The sequence below is a fragment of the Lampris incognitus genome, chromosome 16, assembly GCF_029633865.1.
Source record: "Lampris incognitus isolate fLamInc1 chromosome 16, fLamInc1.hap2, whole genome shotgun sequence".
NCBI lineage: Eukaryota > Metazoa > Chordata > Actinopteri > Lampriformes > Lampridae > Lampris > Lampris incognitus.
Genome location: NC_079226.1, coordinates 37,736,870 through 37,746,390, shown reverse-complemented (window position 1 = coordinate 37,746,390; position 9,521 = coordinate 37,736,870). Strand labels below are relative to the sequence as shown.

General features: G+C 41.8%; 1 gene segment (V, D, J or C); it reads left to right on the top strand.

Moving 5' to 3' along the window:
* Nucleotides 1-3,467: 3,467 nt before the first annotated feature.
* On the top strand, nt 3,468-3,797 carry LOC130126085 (T cell receptor beta variable 29-1-like). The segment is given in 1 exon segment: nt 3,468-3,797. A coding segment is annotated over 1 exon segment (330 nt).
* Nucleotides 3,798-9,521: the final 5,724 nt, after the last annotated feature.

The following is a 9,521-nucleotide window of genomic DNA, read 5'->3' as shown; positions in this document are numbered from 1 at the left end:
CACTTACCTTGTGTACCTACCTGCTGTTTGCAGTTACCAGTAATGAAATGAAAAAAAAAAATGAAATGTTATTACGGTGTCACATTTAGACAGTGAAGGAAATGTTTTACACTACTTTGTTGCAGTCCAGTTATATAAGAGTTCCACTTTCATATTCTTTCTTATTAAGATTGTATTCGCTTATAAACATGCTCAACGTGGTCTGTATCTCTGCAGAGAAAGCAGCACTTTTCAGAAAAAGGGAGATGTAATATTTGCTAGTAATATTTGATTTGCTAATGTCCCTTACGGCTTTCCGTAGCGCCACAACAAAGTCACGTGATGTACGTAACAACGTCAGTCGGAATCCGGTCGGTGAATAAACACCCAGCACGAGAGAAGTCGTCCTTGCTTTATTAATGTTATAAGTTAACATAGCCAGAGGGCACAGATCATTACATCACCGACTACCTGGAATGACCTGTCATATTCCCCCCAAAATGACATACTTTACATACTCAGCAGTAGTCCATATTGATATTAATAATGTTTTGATATTATTTTCCAAGGACCCCCTCAATAACGGACGAGGACTTGGCACTACTGAGACGGCAAACGGGAGCACCCATCAGCTACTTGGCGAACAGACCGCCTATCGATATAACTATGGGGGAAAACAAGTACCCCCTTGGAAGTGGTTTGAGCCAACAGGTAAATGAAAAAGGATTTGACTGAGTCAACATAAGTATTTATTTTGTATCCAAAAGTCACTTGTTACATAGGCAATAGTGTACAAGTAATTTCAAGTGGGTTAGTATCATACAATATTACATAGGACTAATATGACTAAAGAAACATGAAAAAGGATGTAATGGACATGTACCTGTATTATAGGGCAGTAATACACCTTGTAGACAGAAAGGTACGAGAGGAGGGGACCCTTAGCCACCAGGGCGCCTCCTGATCACCGGTCTTTGATGATGTGTGGTTGGAAGTTGGACAGCATGCTAACCACGTACCATATCTGATGTATGTTGGAAAGTCGGGACACTGGTATTCTACCAGAAACAATCTTAAACTTTTTAATTTTGGCAATTGCCCTTTCCACATGAACTCTGTGTTTGGCGATTTTTTTGGTCATCTCAACATCTGCATGTGGCATCTGACGGCGCTGCCGACGTCCGACCACAAACGTAATCAAGGACTCATCTCACCCAGGCAACCACCTTCTCACTCTGCTGCCCTCTGGGGGGCGCTATAGGTCTTTCAAGACCCGTACTTCCAGACTTTTGAAAAGTTTCACCCCAAGAGTCATTAAAGAACTGAACTCCGTTAAAAAAAAACTCCATGGTTGCAATAACATCCTGAAACTGTGCAACAACACCTGTACATCTGGCATGTGCAGTGACTATGCTGACTCGGGTTAGTGCAATACACAGACTATTTATCTAGTGTAATAGATATTACACTTTAGACACATAGGCATACATTATCTATATGCTGATTGTGCTGCATATGTGTGTCTATTTGTATTTTGACTATTTGTGTGTGTGTGTATAATATATATCGTGCACACACACACACACATATATATATATATATATATATACACACATATACTACACACACACACACACACACACACACACACACACACACACACACACACACACACACATATATATATATATATTTATTCATTTATTTTGTACCACTGGGGGAGTTGCACTTAATTTTGTAGTACAGCTGGGCAATGACAAATAAAGGCATTCATTCATTCAAAATCTGACACTGGGCAGGTGCTGAGTGACCATACTGCAGTTTGTCAGTGTGCTGTCTTTCTTTACAGTAATCTGTTTAAATGTGAGCATAGAGAGCAGCAGTCAGTGTCTCAGAGTTTTTATACCGATCTCCCTCAGGTTGAACAGCAGAGTAATGTAGAGTTGGAAGCAGCTCTCTCCTCTGATGAACTCTATGCTGCTCTGCAGAGTATGCAGAGTGGGAAAGCTCCTGGAGTTGATGGTCTACCTGTTGGTTTTTACAAATCTTTCTGGTCGGTAGTTGAAGGGGATCTGCTGGCAGTGCTAAATTATAGTCTCACCAGAGGGCATCTGCCATTAAGCTGCAGAAGGGTGGTTCTCACCTTACTGCCTAAGAAAGGTGACCTACAGTCCATTAAAAACTGGAGGCCTGTGTCTCTGCTTTGCACAGATTATAAGGTCCTGTCCTGTTGCAACCAGGCTGAGGGAAGTGATGGAACAAGTGATACATTCTGACCAGACCTACTGTGTACCTGGCAGGTTGATTTCAGAAAACATCATTCTGATTCGAGACTTTTTAGAGATCTGTAAGTTGTTTGGCCTCCAAGCTGGCATCCTATCAATTGATCAAGAACAAACTTTTGATCATGTTGAGCATGAATATTTATGGCTCACATCGAGTGCCTTTGGTTTTGGTCCTGGTTCATTAACAAAATGAAGGTTCTGTATTGTGACATTCACAGTGGGCTGAAACTTAATGGTGGTCTGAGTGCTCCTTTTCAAATCCAAAGGGGAATTAGACAAGGCTGTGCCCTCTCAGGCATGTTATATTCCCTAGCATTTGAGTCTCTGTTACACAAACGTAGATCTAAACTTCAGGGTATAACTATCACAGGTTGTAGTGCACCTTCAAACTGTCAGCCTGTGCAGATGATTTAGTAATTCTGGTGAACAGTCAGCAGGAAATTGATATGTTGGTGAGGGACATCATCCTGCTTGGCTTAAATAAAAACTGTAGTTTATAATTATTTAAGTTCAAGACGTTACAGGATGTAATGAAACTCCCATTAACTGACACTGTTTTTTGTTTTTGACGAACAGAACGCTGGGACACTCCCACCACCTGTTCTACCAGCTAGAGTCTATGACACCTCTTCATATCACTGACTAGAGAAACAGTGTATGACTTTATAATAAGCCTGCTGCTCTCGGTCTTCCAGCACATGGACATTATCATCATCCAACATGGCCTCCTCAGCTTGTCAGTATTACTGCTCTGGAGTACAGGTAATGTACAGTATCATCATCTCTCTGTAGCAGAGATGGACACATCATCTAAAGAATAAGTCTTACATTTAAAAAAGGGTGATTTCATTGTTAATCTTATTTGCTTGTTTCTAATTTTTTTCATTTAAACTTTCTATTGTTTGGTGTTGTGTTACGTTCATTGTCACACATGTGAAGAACCCACAGAGTCAAAGTTGTATGTGCGATTGTGTTTTGTCAATAAATCTGATTTTATCTCACTGAAAAAGAGTTCTGTAATGATTTTAAACCACAATTGTAACTTGAAACATTTTTTTCCATGTGTAACATTTTCAATACAGGTTTTACTGATGGAGGAATTAGAACACTAAAAGTCAATGGTGGAAATGGTTTTAAGCAAATGTCTTTGTGAATTGGAATAACTGTCTTGACTAACCTTTACTGCACATATAAACAGGTTTTATGGATGGGAGTGATGTCATCCAGACCCCTGTACTGTGGAGAAACAAGGCTGAATCTGCCACAATGAACTGCAGTCATACCAAGGATGTTTCCTACAACCAAATGTACTGGTACAGACAGCTTCCAGGGGAAGGACTGAAACAAATAGTCCTTACAACTGCAAGTGGTAAACCTGCGTATGAAAATGACTTCAGTCAGGAGAAATTCCCCACCACCAAGCCAGACGCTCACAGTGGAAGTGTGACGGTGAAGGAGTTGGAACCAGAGGATAAAGGCTTGTATTTCTGTGCTGTCAGCCAACACAGTGATGCAGACGTCCTCCATAGCTGAACAAAAACCCTCATATACTGTAGCATCTAACTGCTGCCAACTGCATGGCTGTATTCTCTCATCCACTGTAGGGGGCGTCTTCCTCTAATTCTCCCATCTACAGTTTGATTCACTCTGTGGACTCTGATCCATGTGTGTACAGGATCACACCACATCACAGACCTGTGGGACCCTCCCTCCACCTGCTGTACCAAATATAAAGCCACTGTGATAACTCCTCACATCACTGTGACCAACCTAACAGTCACATATGAGGCTCTGGTTTCCTTTGTGTTGTGGTGTTTACTTCAAAAGAACTAGCACACACAGCTGCTGAGACGAAGAATGAAGGAAATGCAACACACATTTCACCACCTAAAAGACTTCACTTTTATTATTTCACATCCTTACCAACATAACTGTCTCAACATTTTTTTAGGATTTTGGTTTTTCAATATTATCTGTGATCATCATAGCTGGACAATATGGCTGCCAACTAGGTCAGATCTCATGTCACATGTTACTCTACAGGTAACTATTTCTGAGAACATTACATATCATTATTACATGGCTTTGTTGAATACTCGATTCTGATTGGTCAGTTATGGCCTTCTGCGATCTGTTATTTCACAGACCGTTGCTATGGAGACAGTTCTAACAGACTAACAGACTATTTTTAGCGGAAGCAATAAAATATTTTCAAATCAATAAAATCAGTTTAATTCAACATGTTGGTCAAATGATTGATGTCTTTAGTAAGTAGCTGTGTAATAACAGGGTAATGTACAGTCAGCAGGTCATTATTGTGAAATAATGTCACAATAATGACCTGCTGGCTGTACATTATGCCTTACATATATGTGAAATGGCAGGTCAGTGACTGCAGGGACTGTTGGGCCAAATGTACTTCACAACTGATTTTAAGTGTCAGAAGTTTCACTGAGGAATAAAGGTTATTCCACACTTTACCGGGTTTTTCAGTTTTTAGTTAGTGTGAAATGCCAATTAAAAACTTTTGTCTGTCTGAAAACTACTAAAATCATTAGCAACTGGTGGTGCATGCTTTCATAACCACCCATGAGGTGATTTTAGTTCACAACAGACATGTGATGTAAAAACACTTACAGACACACCCACAATTTTAATTATTATCTATTGTGATACACAGCACCACAAATCATATGTGTAAACCATCTATAGAGTGAAGGGTCCTCAACTAGACACAACCATGATCCATGATGTTTTCCTAACCGTCTCTTTTTCATTGCTTTCTATTAAAGGTAAGATGCAGCCTGCCATATGGGCTGAATAAGGACTTTTATTTATTTATTTATTTGTGTGTCTATTTGTGTGTTTATCTATTTATTCATATATAATTTCATGCACATTGCAGATTGTATAGATTCTGACACTGATGATAAAACCTGCCATCAGGTCTGGCAGCGGGTAGTGATCCACCAGTCACCCAGACCACGGTGTTGTGGAGAAATGTGAGCCAATCTGCCACAATCGACTGCGAACACACAAAGGGAGCAAGCTATAATCAGATGTACTGGTACCAACACGTCCCCGGTGAAGGGATGAAGCTAATCGTGTTCACATCAACCAGTAGAGCCGACCACGACTTTGGAGACAACAGCCAAGAGAAATACTCTGCCACCAAGACTGCAGCTGAGAGGGGGACTTTTACTGTGAAGCACTTGGAGGCGGTGGACAGCGCCTTGTATTTCTGTGCCATCTATGAGCACAGTGGTACAGATGAACTGCAGGACTTCATAAAAACCTGACAACGTCACATAGACCTCGACGCACCTCTCCGTTTGAGGACTGCAGGGAGAGCGCTCGGTCTGCTGCTCTTTCTTACTATTGTTCCTTATTGGTCCTTCTTTATTTGTGCGCAGGGTTTGAATCAACACACACCAATAAGTCACCAACATTATATAACCGTAAGCATGGTAACTTGTGTTTTGTTTTGTGCTTCTATTCATTTATAAACGTTATGATATTTGCATGTGGGCGTAAAGGATAAAAACACCTGCATCCATTTCAAAGGTGTCCAGTCGTGTTTTCGTGCTGCTGTGAAGCAACGATAAGAAAAGAGTCTGTGTCACTCTTAGTACACAACGAGTACGAGGGGGCAAATTACTATTAGTACTACTACTCTACTACTACTATTGCTACTACTGCAATTCCAACTGTTGCTACTTCCGCTGCTACTGCTACTACCGCAATAATCAGAATATATGTAATGATATGTGCCCACCGGGCCAGCAGGTGGCAGTATTGTTATAGCTTGTTTATTGTAGAGGGTTAATGTTCATGCGCAGAACGTTCTAGGATCAGAACGTGTGTCACCTGTCCCACGTGCTACTTAGATGCGTCTCTAGGAGGCGCTCACTTATTTTTGAAACCCACAAAGCAGCACTGTACAGTCACATAACCTACAAACGGATTGGAAGATGAAGCAGAAATGTCCAGCTACGAAATGAAAGTTCAGTTTATTATACATCTGCATGTATGAGGTTATTCTTCTTATGACAAGAATCTTATCACAGCAGCTGGTTCATAACCATTGCCACTCTCTCACCATAACATATATGGGCCCCGATCTTCTTTTATTTTTTTCTCTCCTTTTTCTGTTTTGCCGCGCGCCATTCTTTAGAAAACTGTCGCAGCGACGGTGACGTCAGGGCATGCGCAAACCACAGGGTGATTGGGGAGGGGGGGCACCTTATTCAATTTATTATTACGAGCAATTATGTATATCTCCGCAACACAAACAACACAACACATCCAGACCGGGCGACACGGTGACGCAGTGGGTAGCGCGGTCGCCCTGCTCAGGGTGTCTCCCCGTCTGCTGGGATGGGCTCCAGCATCCCCGCGACCCTGACAGCAGGATAAGCGGATCGGCTAATGGATGGATGGATATATCCAAACTAAGACATATATCTAAACTAAACAGATAAAGAAAATCACTGTCCAGGAGAACGAACGCCAGCCTGGATGACGGTCGGAACTGCCGGTCTGTATAGGCTAGCAGTTAGCTTAGCCTGCCCCACATCCGCGTCCTGTCAGACCGCCCTCGGTGTTTACTCTTCGGTCACAGCTCCAGGCAGGGCCGTGGTCCCTGGGCCCACAGGAGGCAGCAGACCAAGCTCTCCCAACCGATCCAGCGCCAGCTCTCCCAGCCATCAAACGAAGACAAACTTACATGCAGACGTGGGAAAAGACACTGCATGGACGGTACTGGGTGAGACCGCCGGAAATACGAATTTCCATCTCCCCACACCGGAAGCAGAAAAAAACCACATTGTATTTCCTATAATGGTCACATGGTGCCTACTGTATGTGTGCTTCCTTTTAAATTTAAATAACTCATCGTTTAGATTATTTTGACGATCATTAGGCTGGTTTTAATTACCACCAGTAGCTTTATAAGACCATGTCACATTCAGAAAACACAGGACTCTTCATTACAGTCCACTTGACAATACTCTACGAGAGCTACGACAAGTTTTCAGCAAATGTACCGTTTGTTGTTTAAGTGAGGGGACTTTTGGTTGTCTTACAAAATGAAACGTGGACCTCAAATCTTTGTTGTTGTGTAATCCTCCATTAAATTCTATCACTATGATGCTGTTCCATGACGTAGCCTAAGCCTAACGACAATAACATCCATTCCTGTACTGTATATGTCCACTCAGCAGCCCGAGTTGGAGGGGTAGCTGAGGTGTATATGGGGGGTAGGAAGGTGGTTTGATGACGTCACTCTCTAAGATAGTCACGTGTTCAACATTCACATAAATGTGTTGGGAGAGAAAAATGGGTTTGCTAAAATGATGCGTAGCCTCACCAGAGCAAAGCTGCACAAGTCTAAAGACCATGTACTGTGTGTTGCGGAGTAATAATAATAATAATATGAACTTGGATTATGCCTCGTAGTCAACCACTCAGAACAAACAGCATGATCATCGTTTTTCTCAGCATCACGGCATATGCTTTGGTGTCAGGTAACATCTGCTCATTTATTTAGGTTTTCAAGCCGTTTCATCACCACTTAAACTTCACTTCTTCAGATTAATAGGTATCAACCACCTTTAGAGATACTTACAGTCAGGCTGATAAAGGTTTCCTGACATTCACATAAAATGTGCTGTTTTACAATTAAAAGAGCCAAGATGGCTTGTAATGCCATGTAAACGTTATGCTGTGAAATGTCTCTTCAGTGCCACTATATTCTTCTATTAGGAGAGCTGCGAGGGTAAAGCATGTGACCGTAACGTGCTGAACATGGATCACATACACAACCTGTTGATTTCTGCTCCACAGGTTCCTCTCTGAGGGACCAAGTTCACCAGACTCCAGCTGACATGATCCTGGACAACAACACTGCACAAACACCCACCATCACCTGTCGACACACTATTCAGAACTACGATCAATTTTTTTGGTACAAACAACTGAAGAATGGAACGATGCAATACCTGGGATTTGTGCATGGAGACACCAGAAGACCGGAACCTGGACTCTCTGTTAGACTGGAAGGGAGTGCAAATAAAGACCAAAACTGTTCACTAATAATTGAAGACATCAGGCTGGACAGCAGTGGGGTTTATTTCTGTGCTGCTAGTCTACACAGTGCTCTGCAACACTGTTCTGCAATACAAAAACCTGCTCCGTACATTCTCACATCTCTGGATTGTAGCAAACGACCCCTCACACCTGCATTAAGATGTTATCACCAATAATCCTCTTCCTTCTCATTCACTGCCAACACACAACTGCTAACGTCTTTCACAGACAGGTGAAGTTTATGGGTCATGGTTCTTCAGGCATTCCCATTTCTAACTTGCATAAATAAAACAATAACACTACTTGCTTTTGGTCACGTATTTTCTCAAAAAATCTGACACATTCATGTGTGTAAATTAAATAATTATTAATCAGTTTGAGTGGCTGTTGCAGCTTGAAAAGTGCAATATAAAACACAACTTGATTAATTGAATGATTAAGATGGCAGGATCCCTTTCTGCATCACAGCAACACTTCCTGTTTATAGTCACCAACCACAGCATCATTATATCTCTCATAGGACCACATTAGGCTTCATCACTGTTGTTTGAGAGGTAAACCATTCTCATATCTGAATACAAAACAAGCTATCATTCACCCAGTTCTGCTGGTACTTCTGTCTTATAGCAACAACACATTTCATGCCAAAGTGCAACACATAGAAACATGAAAAGTTGAGAAAAATGACAAGGACTCCAGCACAACATGTTTGCATGCAGCTCCTCATCATGACTTTTCTTGGGGAAGTTATTGGATATTTGTCAACCATTGCTTGTTTGCACCAATGCATCTAGATTCAGAATCCACATACAGGATTCTTAATGGTGGTCTGGTTAACAACACTTCTATGGCATGACAAGAGCAGAGAAAAGCTTTCAGCAAGTTTCTGGTTTGGTTTTATAAGAGTCCTACAATTTTGTTTTGGTTTTTTCATCATCATCATCAGGTCGAGTATCCTCGGACGGCTCTGACCCTCTCACGCCACCCGTCTCGATCCTGCAGAGCAGCTGGAAGATCCTCAGATGGACATCCTGTGTCGTTGACAAGTAGATTGATGTTATTTCTTGCAGGCCTTCCCACACATGTCTTTCCACGTGTGGGTGACCAAAGCAGAGGGTCACTTGCAAGTTCTTCCTTGTTCCTCCAGCAATGACCAGCAAATCTACTCCT